Here is a 17,644-nt window from a genome sequence, read left to right on the forward strand (position 1 = left end):
CCGCTACCTTTTGCTGTGGGTCAACTCATTAGCAGACTCTAGCAAAGCTGCATTTTTAAAGCACCTGGCATTGTTCAGGATTTCCCCAAACAAACATGTTTACATCATCTCTTCTTCCCTTCCCAGACACTCTCTGCATGTTACATTGCTACTTCTCTCCTGAAGAGGGTTATAGCAAAAACCACCTTCCTGGTTACCGAGTACACCAAAACCTTGTGCCAAACCAAACACTCTACACCAAACCCCTGCAATTGTGCCACTTTAACCCTACCAGGCTGCAAGCTCAGCAGACCTGGCAATTAACAGAAAAGCTGCACTAAGATGCAATTTCATACTTCACGACCTCCTCTCAAAAAAAACAGGACTTCCAGGAGAACATAGATCTTTCCATCAGGACCTCCCTGGAGCCAGATGTACTGGAAACCTGCATTATCAATACTTCTTCACTGACAGACTGACAAATACTTGAATACTGAAGAAATTTATTACAAATACATTTGTATCAAGAAGAAAAACTAAATGGTACATTTTCTGAAACTTTCATGAGATCTGGGAATCAATATGGCCTCCTATCAAGTTGATGTAATTGATGTCTCACTCCACTGATACTTTTCCAAGATTCAACTTTGAGAATCTGCCTTCTAGAATAAATTCTCAGTGGAGAAGGAACAGAAGTGGAGAGAGAACCTTCAAGTGAGCAGAGCTAATGGCATCATCCTAATACAAAAGAAAAACTTGCACCTTGCTTGAGACACTTGACAGCATGCTGTTTTTTGGGGGGGGCTAAATGAGGTGCTGCACTCCATTAATGGAAATACATTCCATTAATATAAGTGAATTTACACCCAGCTACTTCTGAATACACAAGCTTCCAGCTCATTTCCACTGATACCTCTTACTGCGCACTAAAGATGCATTTAAAGCAAGAAAGACATCTTTGAAGCATTTTCTAGAATGGTGTTTTATCTCCATGACAATTTACTCAATCACATGCTCTATGCAAAACAGATGTTGTGAAGTAATTTTTAAACTATTTTCTCCTCATAAATGAAGTCAGATCGTGCTTTAAAAATAAAAGTTGTTAGTTAAACCAGCGCTGATGAATTAGAAGTAGTTCTGTGAGTTGTGAAAAGAAACGATACGGGTTTGTAGGAACAGGACAGAGAAGACTAGACCTAAATTCCCCTGAACTAGACTACGGGTTAATCCGAGAGGATGGGGTAATCCAACAATGCATGAAGTCAATGGACTTGTCAACACTAAAGTTTATGAGAACATCAGACAAGAAGAAGCAAAACGAGTCAGACCTAATAAATTTCTCCCTACTTAGTACAACTTACCAAAGCATGCCATCTGTCACACGGGAATAAACCAGACTTAGCAGCATTTGGAAGGAACAAAGGAAAATGGCCATCCCACCAAAACCTACCCTGAGATGAATGTGACCACAAACATGATGTTACACAGAAAAAACTGGCACCTCCATGAAAGTATGACCAACACTTACTTCACTTGCAGTCATATATACAATTTTGGACACTTGTGTTCAGGAAGGTTGATAAAAAGCACTAAAACAGGCTCAAAGACTGACCACATGGACAAAGAGCCCATCTGATGCGAAATCTAGAAAACAATGGCTAGATGGCTTGTCAAACTAAAGACTTAGGACACACAATTGTTCTTAATAAAGAGTAGGCAAACGCACTGGAGAAAACTATTAAGCTGAAAAAATAACACTGCCACCAGCAAGATGCATAAACTGGCAAAAATATACTTAACTGGAAATCAGAAAATAATTTCAGAGTCTCACTATGGAAACAACCTTCCCATAAGAATACCGGGAAGAAAAATCTGATTTTGATATGTAGCATAATCAATTTAGAAAAGATTCTATTTAGCTGTCTAGAACTGCAGGCACTGGAACTCAACATGCTTCTGTTTTTTTCCCCCCAGTTATACTAATTGTAACACACAGCACACACAGCTCTCCAAACATTTAGATACTCTTAGTTTCTTGAGTGTACATGTCAAATTGAAGTGTTGTAGCCTACATTTTATAAAATTGCTTAATTACATTACACTATCATACAAGCACAGCCACTATCAGCAAGTCCAAAACAGTTCTGTTCCAAATACTATTTCAGATAGGTACTAATGGATGCCCTATCATAAAACCTGTCACAGCCCATTTTAAACTGTTACACCCCTGCATTTTTCTCCACTGCTAGTACGTACTGCCCCAAAGGCTGTTTTAGGCCATCGTGGCCTTTATACTTATAGCTATGCTACCGAGAAGACCTCATATGGGATGACTGTAAAACCACAACTGAACTTTGTGCTCGGTTTATAGACAATTATAAACCATAACAAAACCTACAGTTTGTTTGCTGAGTACACAAGATATAACTTGAGAAAAGCTTTACAAAGCTATGCTAAGAAAGTATTTTAAAGCCAGTAATAAGCATAACAACTAAAAATCAAGAAACAGGCTTACTAAAATTGTGTTCTTACCTTTTCCAGGACTTAGGTTTTGGTCTATAAACACCTTAAGCTCTCCATTGGCTTCAATTAGTCCAGCCTATTAAAGAAAGTAACTTTTATTACATTTACAAACACTGATAGCCTTTTATTGTTAAAGATGGAAGCAATCACACAAGAAGACTCTGCTGCCACTATTCAGTTCCTCAGAAATCTGCCACTAATTGCACTGTTTGTGGCACAGTATTTCTCAACTTTAAAAAAAAATCTGTTGATTTTTTTAAATACTTATTCTTAAAAAGCAAGCAAAAAAGCAGTTTACACCTACCTTGCTATTTTGTGCCCTAACAGCATACATGCACTGCCTTAAGAGACAGCTGAACACCCCTATTTAGAACCACTGCCGTCTGTGATTACACCTTTTGCTATGTAGGAAATAATACCCTGTTAATAATGTTACAGCAAAGACAACAGAGGTGGTAAAGAGCACCTTAAGACATTTTAACTAGGAAAATGGCATTAAAAAGTAACACTTTGAGCTTTTCATTTTTTTTCTTTTTTTAAAGATCAAACTGCAGAGCTCTTAAACAACGGATTACATACAAGTGTATCAAGTAATCATCATCCCTTGAGAACGCTCATAGTGGAAATTTAAAAGATAATACTGGATAGAAAAAACAAAGCCACAACTCCTTGTTATCTCCAGACAAAACAGCCCTGAAAGAATAATGAACACGGGACAAACAGACTGTATCCATTTAGAAAGAACAGCAAGGAAGTCAACACTTGTACTTACCAGAGTTTAGCAAGTGGTGTTCAGAGGGTGAAAAGTCCCTAGCTGTATTTTCTACATGGCCTGTACTTGCAGGCTACTGCGCATCTTTAAGATACAGTTAAGTGGTCTGCTGTCAGCCAGCAGCAAAGGTTTCCCCGTAAAAGCCTACCTACCTGAAGAGTCCTGTTTGTAATTTGCCAGAAGTTCAGCAACCCAAGCGAGCCACTAGAGGATGCTGTGGTGCTGTTACTATCCAGGTGTATGGCAGCAATGAATCCTTAAGATATAACTTTACAAAATGGGAAACTTTCTACAGTCTTCTCTCCTCAATGAAAGGAAGAAAGAGAAAGAAGACAGAGGGCTGGGGACAGGCTGGGAAGTAAGAGGAGAAATTTTGTGAAGGGAAACAAAGAGCAGCGGCCTATAATAGCATGGCAGAGATGAGAACCTGGTGACACAGAGGAAACTTAAATGAGGAGGTAATGAAAGTGATAGGTAAAATGAAGAGCCTGTAGCATTTGTCCTCCTTTCTCATAACCTTCCCTCTCCCAAAATAATGAAATAGCCTGGTTTTAATGAAACGGCAACAACTTTCTGTTATACAAACAGCAGAGATTCAAAGGCAGCTCTGCTGCCCTATTCCCAGGCACCAGAGCTGACATCCAGCAAGCTCCGTCAAAGAAAGATGGTACTAATCCATATCACCTGCAAAGATGTCACTAGAAACGCATTCTGTAGGACCAATATAGGCAACAGGACCTTCTAGAACACTGGAACTCAATGCATTGAAGACAAAGCCAAATTTTAGGGTGTTACATTATACTCCCAATTCCACCTCTGTTTCACAACCAGTGTGTTAAACCACACAGGAAGTGCAGCCTTCTTGTCATCGCATTTTTTAAGTGCAATCCTTCAGTTTCTGTTCAACAGCAGAAAGAAGAGGTTTGTTGTCCGAGGACTCCTGCCATTTCTCTTGTCCATAAGAATCAAAAACATACCAATGACAATGGAAAGACAACAAAAATATAAGACAATATAAAAACTCATTACATTGAGTTTGTCATTAGCAGAACACCCAGAAAATGGCTGGTTTAATCTGTAATGTCTTTCATCATAGAAGGAGATGAATTTAAAGCTTTTGAATTATTAAATCCATTCATCACTTTAATATGCGAAAGCAAACTTGCACTGAGCTTCATGTCAGTTATAGTGATGGTCCAAAAGTTTGAGCAGTGAGCTTGTTCAGCAAATTCAAGTACTAAAAGCAAGTCACTGCTGAAATAGGTATTTCAATAATTAGCAAATTAGGTAATTGGGTAATCAATTATTCTTCGGTCCCCCGTTTTTTCCTAAACTAGAACGATCTCCAATATAACCATTTCTATTAATTCATTTTATCCTTAACCAACCAACACATTGTAGTATCAAATCATCCAATAAGGTTCATGTTTTCTTCTACATAATTAAGATATGCCATGAAAACTCCCCAAACCCACGTTCAACTCTAGAAACGCAATCTAGCATTACACAGGGTCAGGTTGGTGCCACATACCCTGAGGATCATGCTTCTGTGTGACTGCAATTATGCAAGTCACTGACAAACTGGGAAACACTGGGGAAAAACACTGCATTTCAATCAACAATAGAATGCAATTTGGGAAAAAACAGAACAGCAATCACTGGAGAACCACCAGCAAATTGAAGAAGACTACAACAGTTACAGTTCCTCCACCTTGCACACCAGAGTCTTGCTGAAGGTTCAGTTCTGGCAGCTACATGGCTGGAAATGTTCGACTCCTAAGTGTGTGCCTAGGAAAGGCTCCAAGAGACCTGCTTGGAAAGAACACTGTCAAATCCCATAATGAATAGCACCCCCAGCTGCTATTATCCATGATGAAAGTTGATTTCATTTCTAGTGAAATCCTGCTACTCTAGGCTCAGTATGCATTTCATGATTCTGGTTATATCATTTGATTCTAAATTAGCAAAATTTATCACTATTTAAGTCTCTTCAAAGTCACTAGCTTTTGGAGATACAGAATTGAAAAGCAAAACTTCCCTCCCATACTAAGACCCAGTATCTTTGGTCTAAAATAGAACTACTAGGCAAAAATCTCTCAGTGCATAATTCACAGAAATTCCCACTATTTTTCAAGGTAGGTTATTTGGGAAGATAATCCAGGATTACTCCTCCATAATATATCTAGCACAGACCAGTGCTCTGAAGGAAGCGAGAAAATACAACTCAAGAGGGGAATGTGACCACAGCTCCCCTTAGGTACATCACAGTCACTGATTTACAACCAGCAAAAGAAGTATTTGAGTATTTGTTTGTTTTCTCCAATAAAAAAGTAACCTTCTGCCAAGTAGGGTTTAATCCTTTGCTGATGGGAAAATACACTTAGTTTTCAGGCCTTATCAAGGTACTTGTATCAAGGTATTTTGATTTTGTTTTCCACCTGATAACATTAAAGGAAGTTATGCATCTTGAAGTTGAGAATCATGAGAAGAAAATGGAAACAAAAAATATGTTAACGTCAGGGCTGTTTGAAATGCTATCATGATCTTAATATTTGATTCTGAAGGCTTTCTTAGTCGTCTGTAACTTCACAATTTGATGTTGCTTTCCTCTTCAAAGAGACGTTGGCTGTGTATCCTTCTGTAAGCTACACAAAGAAACCTTTACTATCTGAAACAGGTAACAGGTACATTACTCTTTCTGCTTTTCACATTTCAAGAAAACGAACAATAACATAATAAAAATAGCTTCTGGTGCTCCACATAGCATTTAGCTGTAATGATTTCAGTTCCAAGCAAAAACTTTCATCTCCTCCTTTGTGGAGAACACAGGTAGAAGGTTAAAGACCACTGGGTAAATCAGTAAAGCTGCTAATTTTAACCGTGGATGCTAAGTTTGAGTAGAGACCTCAGCTACCACCTAGGATCTAGCATATCACATTGTTCAGAACCTCTAAGGAAAAGGAAACAACTGAAGAGCTAAACATATCACTAAGTTAGGTTTGGCCACCAGCAGGCGAATGGAATGGGAATTCTATTTTTGTTTTGTTTCTAAGTAAAAACTGAAAAACTGGAAGTCAGTCAATTGGGAAGTAATCTTTTTGCTGGGACTAAAGTAAACCTGTAACAAAATTTGCTAGAAATGTAGAGACTTTTGAGAGTTCAATATCTTACTAGCTAGCTAATATTTGCGATCTCTGAAGTTATGCACTAGAAACTTAACACCCTTACAACAAAAACAACATTTCTTCCCCAGCTTTCCAGACTTGCAACTCTTTTTCCATACAAAAAACTGGCATAAAGTTATTCACTACACCTTTAAACTATAAAGAGAAGAGTCTCAAGCAGAACATGGACAGAAGGACAGGGAACCTATAAAAGCATGACCGGGTATAGAAGCTTGACTAAAATGAGACTGAACAAGTACATGTCCTATGTCTGTCAGGCTTAACCTGAGAGGAAGGTCACCACCACCACACTGAGATAAGCAAATACAGGGAACAGAAAGCTGCTTTTGTGCCACAGAAATACCTTTTCTGTCTTGCTCCTAAGTAAGTGAGCCCAATTTGAAGCATTCTTTGTGTTTTTAAGTATGCTCTGTGAGAAAGAACTGAAACAAGAGGGGGAAAAAAGTTGAGATAAATGGAAACAAGCATTTGCCAAAAGGTATTTCTCAGAAAGCTTTAAGTTGCTAACTGCAGATTAAGACCACTAAAATGATGCACAGGACTGGGCGTGACAACAAAACATTAGAATTAGGTCAAAATACACAACATTGGTTAAAGAATAGAAGTCAGAATGGGACAGAGAAACAAGCCGAAAACATTGGCACTGGAGGGGGAAGACACAGAAAATGAGCTAGAAAATCAAATGGAAATGACAGATGAGGTGCAGAGGTTAGAGAAACTGGGAGTCTCTGAAGAAGTACAGGAAACACAACTCATGAGAACCGAAGAGAGTTTTAACAGAACCAGGAGTTTGGATCCCATGCAGAGAAAGGAACAACATGGGAACTGGGAAGGTATTTTCACCTTCCTATTGCAAATTAAGCTATGACTGAAAGGGTAAATAAGCTGGCACTCAGCGCTGCAGTAAAGACAAAACTAGGGAATGGAAAAATTGGAAAGGAAAAGTATTCCCATTAGAGCACGTTTCCTCCCAGAGCATGTCAAACTCACAAGGAGGATGCCTCTGCTGTCTGCAGGCATTTGCAAAGTCAGCTAGTAAATCCACACGCCTCTGGTGCAAACTGCACCTAGATGACCACCACAGAATGACAGGCCCTGGGATCTGACTGTCTACATGACAGGCCCCATGCCACACCATTTTACTATGTGTTGCTTTAATGACAACGTAGGAGGGGAGGTCGCCTTATGTTATTATCAGGAAACAACACACACACAGAGTGAAAAATTAGCATGGCTATGAGATGGAGAAAACTTATAATCAGGAATAATGCTGCTTAAACAACTTCACTTCTTCTCTCCCCCCTACCCACATGCAGATGTTACTCGAAATAAGATGATCATACGCTGTTTTTCCCATCAGACTCTCATCTCATTCAGGGACTGGAGCAAGTATGCTGTGGGAATGAATCATCATATAACTTCAGGAGCCTATTTTTATGGGACATTTTTCACAGAAATTAAAAGGCAATCAAGAAATACAGTAGAGCACTGCAGGAAAGGAAAGAGGGTTCTTAAATTTAAAACATTTGAATTTCATTTTGCAAATGAAGTGAGAACTATGCCTCACTGTACAAAGTAGCACAAAAGAACTTTCAAAGTCAGGCTATGGGAGTCTGATCTGGCAAAATTCTCAGATGTGTTACTTCACTGCCTCTGAGCAGCCTTCATCAGCGACAGTTATCATACCACATCCTCAGCTCACAGCAGCACCACGAAGATAAATGTGCTTGTCAACCACTTGGCAATGACCTGTACCATTGAAACAAGCTTCCCAAAGAGTAAACTGAATTATTAGCACCTTAACCTATGCAAGGTGTAGCCAAAATGCTATACATTAAAAGACCTGGATCACACAGAAAACCATGAAGATTAATAAAAATTAAACAGGTGAGCAGCTTGGTTAAGCAGTGTCAGTCTCTGCTCTGAATACATGCCCCACTGGTACTACACACACGCTGAACCCTGACTACAGACAGAATGACACCTGAGGGAGTCTCTGTTGTGGAATATGTCAGGACTATTAGCTTTTTTTTTTGGCTGATTTTCTAAACAGAGTAACACCCCTAGCAAAGATTAAACGAAGAATTCATTTTGAAGAGAATCAAATAGTGGCTCAATCTAAGTAGTCACACAGATCAAATATACCAAAGGAGTTGAAATTATTATGCTGGATTGTTTCTTAGGGTAATGAATTGCCCAAGTGATACAATCCTTGCATGTGTTAAAGCTGGAGCCCCCAGACTAACTGCAAAGCTATAAGAAGTAATACTGAATACAGGATTCCTAAGGTGAGTGTGACCAAAGCCATGGTTTGCCATTTCTACTGCAAAATGATCAAAGAAAATCCCAAGTTGCATCCTCTTGTCCACAGTACCACACACGAAGAGGTAGCAGCAGCTGCCACTTCCACAGCTAGCTCCCAGTGCTGTTCTAGATTTGACCTCAATAGACTTGTTTTCCCAACCAAATCAAAATCTTTCGGAGTAGTTTGTTCAATAGCATCTGAACACAGAACTCAACAAGTCACGTTAAGCAAGACTCGTTCCAAAGCCATTTGCCTCACCAAGTTCCCTATCAGTGCATTAAAAGGCTACAGCGGCCCGCACCATTTCCTCCTAAGTCTGCGTAACCATTACTGCGATGCAGGGAGGCTTAGCAACTGTAGTGTAACTAGACAAGTAGCTGGCAGGCTTTTGGGGGACACAGACCACTGTCAACCTTTAAGATCAAGTTGTTCAGTCACTGAGAAAAACTTTGAGAATGTTTAGCAGAGATTGGCCCATTTTTCCCTCCCGCTTTCAATTACCCACAATAAATCTCCATTAAGTGATATCCAAGCAAGCAAATACAAACACTAGTCCCTTGTGTAACTTCACTTTTAAAAGCTGGCATTTTTGCTCAGCTTGGGAAGATATCAGCACACAGTGTATTTATTCAGTAATGCTACAAATAAATAAATATAGCAAGCCACTACAATTAACTACACATACAATTAATAAAGATGCTGAACACTTAAAAGCTATAGTAAAATAACTTATTTCTGCAAATAATGTAGCAAGGTGATAGGTAACTTCAGAGTTGCTATTTGCTGTTTAATAAATACAAACTAACAAGGAAAGCAAAAGACACTCTTATTGTGTAGTTACAACCCAGAAAGGAGAGTTTAAAGATCATTTTCCTTCTGTGTTCTTCAGCAAGGCCTATTTTAAAACATTCTAACAGCATTTGAAATCCTAGACTGAGATGCCTTTTTTTTAAATAAGACCTGATTTCATATTACTTCATCTTCAGTTTACCAACCTCTGAACATGTCAGGACTGACTAAAGTCAAATAGAAATAAATGAAGATACCGAGAAGTCACTGAACTACAACGGTACAAAAAAAAAAAAAAAAAGGTGCACAAACCACTTGAGATCCACTAAATGTCTGATTTATCTAAGCTGTCTCACTGCTATTCCCAGTACATAACCAAAAATAAACATAAAAGGAGAAACACATGCTGGTATTTTAAAAGGAAGCCTGCAAAATGTTTTGAAAGGTTTTCAATACTTCCTAGATATTCAGAGTGCATCATGTAAAAAAGATTCTCAATCTATTCCCTAACTCCATTAGGATCTTTTTTTAAATCTATCCCAAATGTAACCTTCTCTTACCATGAAGACTTGCTCAAATGTGTGATGGACACGCTCCACATGAAAGCAACCAAAAGCTCAACTTTTGCTGTGTTCCTGCAAATTTACTGGTAGGGAAGCAAAGACCTACAGATCTTTCCCTAGATTTAGCACACCTATTGACCTAATCAGGTAAGGCTTTAAGAAACTACAGTTTGCTGTTTTCTGGTTGTTTTTGGTTTTTGATTTTTGTTTTATATATCTGTTGCTTAAATAATACCATGAAATAAATCCGTTAAGATAAAATTACATACCCAAATGTATTCTGAATACTCAATTAAAATAAGCCATCAACTGTAATCCCTGTATCTCTAGAGTTCTGAAACAGTGATGTTAGACCAGGTGCTGAACTTTGTGCCAGCAGAACTTCCTCCACTGTGTCTTTGGGACTTACACATGTGCACAGGGTTTCCTTTGCAAAGTTTGATATCTGGGCTGTTTCTGGTATTCAAAGACATCAATAAAGGCACCATTAAACACTGAAGACAGACAGTATGCTTTATGCAAACTAGAGATTAAGAGAAAAAGCCCTTAGAAAGGGATTCAAGAAAATGATGGCAGTAAAATAAAACAAAAGAAAAGAAAATCCCATTTTAGAGCCAGTTACCCCAAACCATTGCTACCTATGAAACAGTACCATGTGTGAGCTTTCCAGATGAACAGCTCTCAAGAAAGATATTTCAACCCGTGAGAAGTTCTGGAGACTACCACTGGTGTTTCACTTCAAAACGATTGTGCAGTTGAAAACTAATTTATTGTTTCATGTTCTTCATTAATGTTTTTTTAATTCTTTTTCATGACTGGGAACAGTCCATGCAATAAAGGTGAATAACAGAAACATCCTAAGCACCTGCCACTATGTACAGAGTATTTATTTATGTAATTAATGCATTTCAATACATGCAATTTTCAACTTCAGAAGGAACCCTACTCACTCCTTTTGTCTAGTCCTGTTTTTTCTCCCACCTGGCTGCAATACCATGCATTGGACAGCAGCTTTCTAACAGTTTCAGTGCCTGAAAGTGACCCCTGCTTCTTCTCTTCCATTGTGTAACGAGTCTTAAGGAAAAGAACCACAAGCTTCTCTGTATGGCTGCTTGAGGGGCCTCAACACAGTTCACTTGCAGCAGAAGTGGACAGAAAGAGAACCAGAAACAGAGTCATACCACAAGCTGGATCTTCAGCTACAGTATAGAAGCTGTTAATTGAGTAGTGGTGGTGTATCAGCTAACCAATAGACACTAAAAAGTATGTATCATCTGAATTTTCAGGTGATTCTAATATATGACTGAGCACAAAAATGGTCAGCAATTAGTTCTCAATTATGCTGGGCCCCAGCAAGCTAATCCGTGAATCCTGTGAGCAGCACAAGTCAGCTGAGCACCTTGGCATGTTCGTTTGGCTCCTCCAGCTCCTGCCTGCAAGGTGCCACATCTGTAAAAGTAGTGGAAGAGTTTAAAGGAGACTCGACAAAGACTCTGAGAATGACACTGATTATCCAGAAAGAGGATGTGGCTAAGCTGGAGTTTCTGGAGATGCTCTGCACACAATGACAACCTCTGTCTCGGACCAAGAAACTTCCCATACGCTGTTGTCCAGTGCTCTCAAAGATGTACACGGTGCAAATGTACACATCAAGCTGTGCCCAGCTCTACTGACCTCAGCTGAACACCAGCTGTCATCCTGCCTCCGACAAGCAGAGGAACAATCCTGCTCCCATGGTGCACACGTTCTTCAGACACTGCAACCAGTGTTCCCTCATCCATGCATGTTTTTTTTTCCCCACTGTTTCTTTAAATTGGATAAAAAAGTCAAGTCTTTCTAGTAACTAAGCTCTTCTGAACTGAATATGGTACTCCAAGCCTGGCTCTGTTTGAACCCGTTCTCAGCTGCACACAATGCTCACACACCCACAACCAGAAATGGCTACACTCATTGCTGTTACCAGACCCCAGTGGAAAATGAGTTTGCTCCTTTTTCCTTCTACATTGATTGCTTTCTACATCTCCTACCCTTTATGTAACAGTCCTCCAAAATATAAGATTTGGCATACCCACAAGTACTTCAACCTTCACAAGCTGGTATTTATCTATTTATGTTACTGTCAATGTATCCAGCTATAAGATTAGTCTCAATTATGCTCTTAAACTCAACCTACATGCTCCTAATTAAGGTGCTTTCCCTGCCCCCCCATGGATTCCTGACCCTGGCAGAGGAAATCAAATAATTTTGCCAGAAATCAATGCTTCGTTGCTTATTTTCCTTTTATTGTACACTCTGAAGAGCATTAGAGGGATACGTTTTAAAGTAATATTTAACAGAATTTAGACTTTGGTCAAATATCTCGTAAACATTATCTTGCCAGCTTACCTGATCAGTACTTTTGTAATTACTTAATCCTTTTTAAAACCATTTTCTTGGGTTTGCCAGTATTCTCCAGTCGAGCTCCCCTTTTGTTCAATTCTCCAAAGAAGCTGCCTGCCATCTTTTAATAGGTACGTAACCTTTCAAACAGCTGTCTCAAGCGGTAGCTCTTATAAAGAGGCTTCAGCAGAAAAGCTGGAAGTGAGCAACCGAAGGAAAAGAAACGCTTCTTTTCCTGTAGCAGGTGGGAGGAGGGGTTAAGTAGAGGCGCGTTATCTAGTGGAGCCCTGGCTCCACACCTTCCTCTTTGGCGGGGCCGCCTGTTTCACCAGGCGCCAGAGCAGGCACTGGACCCAGCAGCACAGAGCGAGCGTGGCACACACCCCGAGCCCGCGCCCACTGGCTGCAGCGCACCGAGGTGTGCTCAGCCACGTAAAGGCCACCTGAAGACCAGACTTAGGGTATGAAGAGCACAACCCGTCCTTACCACAGTTTAGCCATTTCAGCCCTGAGGACAAAAAAAGGAAGGAAGGGGTGGGGGCATTCATCAACTGTGCCATCTTCTTCGCCACGCATCTTACAGTCAGCGACTGCACTCGATAGGTGACACAGCAGAAGCACAGGCCGCTCATCACAGCAGTATTTCCGGGTCAAAATGTGTCAGTTTGCAGTGGAGCAGGCCTTACAGGCTTAGTATCCAGATATTTAGTGGTACTTTCTCTATCGCGATTAATTCCACTGTTTCACGAGGGAAAGAACTGGGACTTGGGACAAAAAAAAAAATTATTCTTCTTTTCCCTTCTGAAAAGAAAACTATATATACATACCAATTAGCACCTTTATTTTCTAGCATTAAATGAAACCTAAGGCAGCCCATCATCAGACTGGGAATTTAAAATTTCCCAGCTTTCATTACACATTTTAGACTTCGTGTAATGGTGGGCATGCGATAATCCACAACAAGGTAAGCAGTTCACCTTTCTTCCCTGAGGCAGGATTATATATATGTGCAGAGGTTTTTAAGAACAGGTTAGACAATCCTTCAGGATTTCATACTCTCTACCTACCCTGTTCAAGTGCTCAAGAACACTTTAAATTTTACCTACAGTCTGACCTAATTACCACTTTTCCATATGCAGCTCATGTTCTACTCTTAGAAGACACTGATAACAGCTGTTTGTTCCTATCTATAGTATCTTCTTCCATTTCTGAAGTTTATTACCATGTACACTATTTGTCCCTTAACCATTCTGCTTTGTAGAATAAGCTAGAACTTTCAAAACTGAGGCTTTTCCTTAAATGTCTTACTCTCATGCTCCCATCGACTTTCTAGGACCTTCATCTGGATTTCCAGGTGCCAGTACATCTTCACGTAGCTGATCTCTCCTCCAAATGGCAGTATTAAACAAATGTGCTCTAATATCCCCATTACTTTGAACTGCTGCAATTTCATCTCCTGTTCCACCACTCCTCTTTCGTTTTCTTCCCGCTCATGTGGCCTTTCATTCCCTGAACCCTGCTATCTGTACCACACTTGGCCACCCTTATCTTTTACAAGCAAGCTTTGAGTGACTATGTATTTCTGGTTGCGTTTCTGCAAACTAAGATATTTTTCACTTGCCTCTAAACAACGAAAATTCTCTACAAGATTAATTTCTTAAAACAATCACTATTGCATGGTAATTCTCACTCTGTGAAAGCTACAACACTTCACATTAGATCATACCCTGCTGTTTAAGAATGTCAGCTTGTTTACTTTTGCTTTTGTTTTTAAACTAAGAGGAGATATATTCTAATTTGCATATGGAATAGTATCTTGTCTCTTTTTCAATAGGGAAATGTGAAAGCCCAGCTGCCTTAGGTAGTGACAATGAACTGCACCTTAAATGCAGAACCTGTTTAAACAGTTTTAAAAAGAAAAAACACTGGAATGGGTAAAGACCAAGTTCAGGAGGTAGGCCACAGAACCAGAGCCACTAATCTTGAAGTGAATGGTAATGAAAGTCAATGATGAAAGTCCCCAAAGCCTGTTCTTACTGGCACTAATTAGCATTTTTGGTAGATGGAGATGAAATGGTGAACACACATGGAGACTTCCCTGCCCTGGATAGATGATGTCCCATCGAGCAGTAGAAAAGGCAATGCTAGCCAGCAGCAACACTTGTGTTGTGACTTTTGTCAACAAGTAACAATAGAACAGTTATCAACAACAACCCCAACACCCAAACAGAATATTCTGGGGGCGTTTTGAACCCCAAGTCATTTTAGTGTTCAACATGAATATACCTAATGCCAACGACCCAAGTGCTTTTATGGGGACAGCGAATCCTTAAGATTACTCTGAGACAACAGCTGCAGATCTGAAGCTATGCTGCTACATCTAGAGGGAAACATAGCCCTGGCTTGATGTGCAATGCACAGAGAGTAAGTTTCATATATTCACTGATGTCAACTATTATAAAGGATGACCTGTTTTGCTTCTGTTAATAAAAACAAAAGCAAAAACATGCTATTTGCTATGCTGCTCCATGTGACGTGCTATAAATATACTTACATCTTTTGCCATGTTACCAAAGACTAGAAACCAATCCTCTTAAAATCTTGATGGCTGCAGGACACGGAGACAATGATGCTATTTTCTAGAAAGCAAAAAAAGCCAACATCAGCTCTAAAAAACAGGAGGAGGGAAAAGTTTGTTCCCCGTTTAAATCAGCGCCTACCCCCAGACACGTTCTGCTTTGGGAAGAAAGAAACGTTTTTGAGGAGGGGAAAGTTTTGTGCCAGCACCGGCCGGCCCCCCAAGCCCCCCGGGCCGATCTGACACGTGGGGCGCGCCGCCTCTGGGAGTCGCCCTGGCGGGGCGCCCTTCCCCCGGCCGAGCCCAGCGGGGGCAGCGCTCCCTCGGCCGCCTCCTCCCCACCCCCGTTGGCGGCAGCAAGCAGGCCTCGGAGGGGGGAGTCGAGGACGAGGACGTCTCCCCCGGGGGGGCCTTCAGCACCTCCCCCCTTCCTCCTTTTCTTCCTCCTCCTCCTCGCAGCGGGCGGCAGAGGCTGGCAGCGCCTCGGGCAGCCCCCCCCTCGCTCCCTCCCTCCCTCCTCCCCCTCCGCGCCCCCCGCCCAGGGCCTCACCACCCGTGCTTAGCCCTGCGCCTCCCTCCTCCTCCTCCTCCTCCTCCTTATGGCAGCCAGGGGCCGCCCGCATCGCTTGGGGGGCACCGAGAGCGAGGACGAGAGACGTGGGGGGGGCACGACAGCCTAGGAGGGCACCCCCCCGGCTCTCCCCATCCTCCCTTCACCCACCTGAGCGGCCGAAGGCGGAGAGCGCCGGCTCCATCCCCCAGCCAGGGAGCCGGAGCGGCACGGGCAGCACCACCACGACCACTAGCAGCACCAGGAGGAGCAGGAGCAGCAGTGCCAGCAGCAGCAGCAGGAGCAGCAGCACCCCAGCACCCGCCGCGCTGCAGCGGACGCTCCCCACTGCACATGTGCGGCGGCGGCGGCGCGCGCGGGCCCCGGCGGGAGGGGAGGGGAGGGAGGGGAGGGAGGGGGCAGGGGCGGAGGGAGCCGGCACCAACGCTCCCTGACGAGACCCGGGGGGGGGGGGTTGGCGGCACCGCACCAACGGTCGCAACCGCCCCAACGGCCGCCGCGGGGACCCCACCGCGGGTCTCCCCCTCGCTCCCTTCCCCTCAGGGCTTTTTGGGGTGAGGGGGGGAGTTGAGGGGGTCCCGGTGAGGGCTGCGAGGGCCCCGTCACGGCCCTGCCCCCCCCCGCCTCACGCAGCCGTGGGCTCGCCCGCGGCCCTCGCACACCTGCGCGGCCCCGCCGACGGTTGGAAGAGAGGAGGGAGGGAGGGGGGGGGGCGTTAATAACCCCCTCCACCCTTTTTCCCTTTTTTTTTTTAATTTTTAAATTATTTCTATTATTTTCGCCGTCATCGCCCGTTAGCCCAACGGCCGCGGCGGTGACGGTTGGGAGGTGACGGTTGGCGGGGGGGGGGATTGAAACTTACACTTTTGTGCGTCCCACCGGCGTGACGCTGCGCGCTGACGTCACGGGGGTGTAGCGTGCCTTGCACGGGCACACGCCGAGCGCTCCGGGCCGCCCGCCCCGCCCGCCCTCCCTCCGCGGGCACGAGGGAGGGCAGCGAGCATGCGCGCCGCTTTTCGCGCCTTTCCCCTCGGCGCCCCGCCTCCCCGCGCGGGAAGCGCTGCGGGCGCTGCGTGCATTGCGCTGCCTGCACTGCTTGCACTGCTCGCACTGCTGCTGCTGCTGGTGGTGGTGGCGCGCGCGGAGGGCGGGAAAAGCGGCGGCGCTCTGAGGGCTGCCCCTAATGGCGGGTGGGGGTTGGGGGGGGTGCGAGGCTCCTCTGGTGCCTCACGCCCGGCGTCTCCACAGCCCGGCCGGGCCCTCTGTCACTGCCCTGAGCCCTCAACCACCCCCCTACCACCAATGTCACCACTAAGCCATGTCCCCAAGCACCAGGTTCAACCTCTCCTTGCACACCCCCAGGGACGGTGACTCCACCACCTCCCTGGGCAACCCGTCCCAGTGCCTGACTGCTCTTTGAGCAGAAATGGCTCCTCATTGCCAGCCTGAACCTCCCCTGGTGCAACCTGAGGCCATTCCCTCTGGTCCTGTCACTGGTTACCTGTGAGAAGAGGCCGACCCCAGCTCCCCACACCTTCCTCTCAGGTAGCTGCAGAAAAAAATGCTTCCCAAAAGGCAGCATCTCCTCCTATTGATGCTGTCAACTCTCCAAGCCATATATATACGCACCAAGCCTGTGTACTTAAACTTTTTTACATCTTTTTTTTTTTTTTTTTTTTGAGAAACTTTGTTCCAGTATCCCCATCACCAGAGGCTCCCATAGGTTCCAGGATGGAACAGGATGTCCTCAACAGACAGCAGGGTATGTCTGTCCCAGGGCAAAAAAGGGACTAGAAAACAAACAAACAAACAAACAAACAAACAAAATGTTTTTAGAAAGGTAATGTTAAGTGACTGGACACAGTTATAAGACCTTTCCTCCAACATGCTAAGTTTTACCACTGAGACTACTGTCACTTTTTGAAAACTCTCCAGTTGAAAACTTGCAGCCTCTCTAGTGCAGAGGAAAATGGACAGAATCTTTTTATAAATAGAAAGAT

At 43.1% G+C, this 17,644-nt stretch overlaps 1 protein-coding gene across 3 annotated transcripts in view; it reads right to left on the minus strand.

The window, feature by feature from the left end:
* Positions 1–16,520, minus strand: part of TFDP1 (transcription factor Dp-1) — a 40,903-nt gene extending 24,383 nt beyond the window's left edge. For 2 of the 3 annotated variants that reach the window (XM_032207357.1, XM_032207355.1), the window contains exons 1-3: positions 15,795–15,861; positions 15,050–15,134; positions 2,512–2,578 (exon numbers count right to left, since the gene is read on the minus strand). In XM_032207357.1, coding sequence (XP_032063248.1) covers positions 2,512–2,578; positions 15,050–15,061 — 79 coding nt within the window. In that variant the 5' untranslated portion in view covers positions 15,062–15,134; positions 15,795–15,861. Of the gene's footprint in view, positions 1–2,511; positions 2,579–15,049; positions 15,135–15,794; positions 15,862–16,506 lie in introns of those variants that run through there. The other variant, XM_032207356.1, reaches the window with a different exon arrangement.
* Positions 16,521–17,644: the final 1,124 nt, after the last annotated feature.

This window comes from Aythya fuligula, chromosome 1 (assembly GCF_009819795.1).
Source record: "Aythya fuligula isolate bAytFul2 chromosome 1, bAytFul2.pri, whole genome shotgun sequence".
NCBI classification, from domain to species: Eukaryota; Metazoa; Chordata; class Aves; order Anseriformes; family Anatidae; genus Aythya; species Aythya fuligula.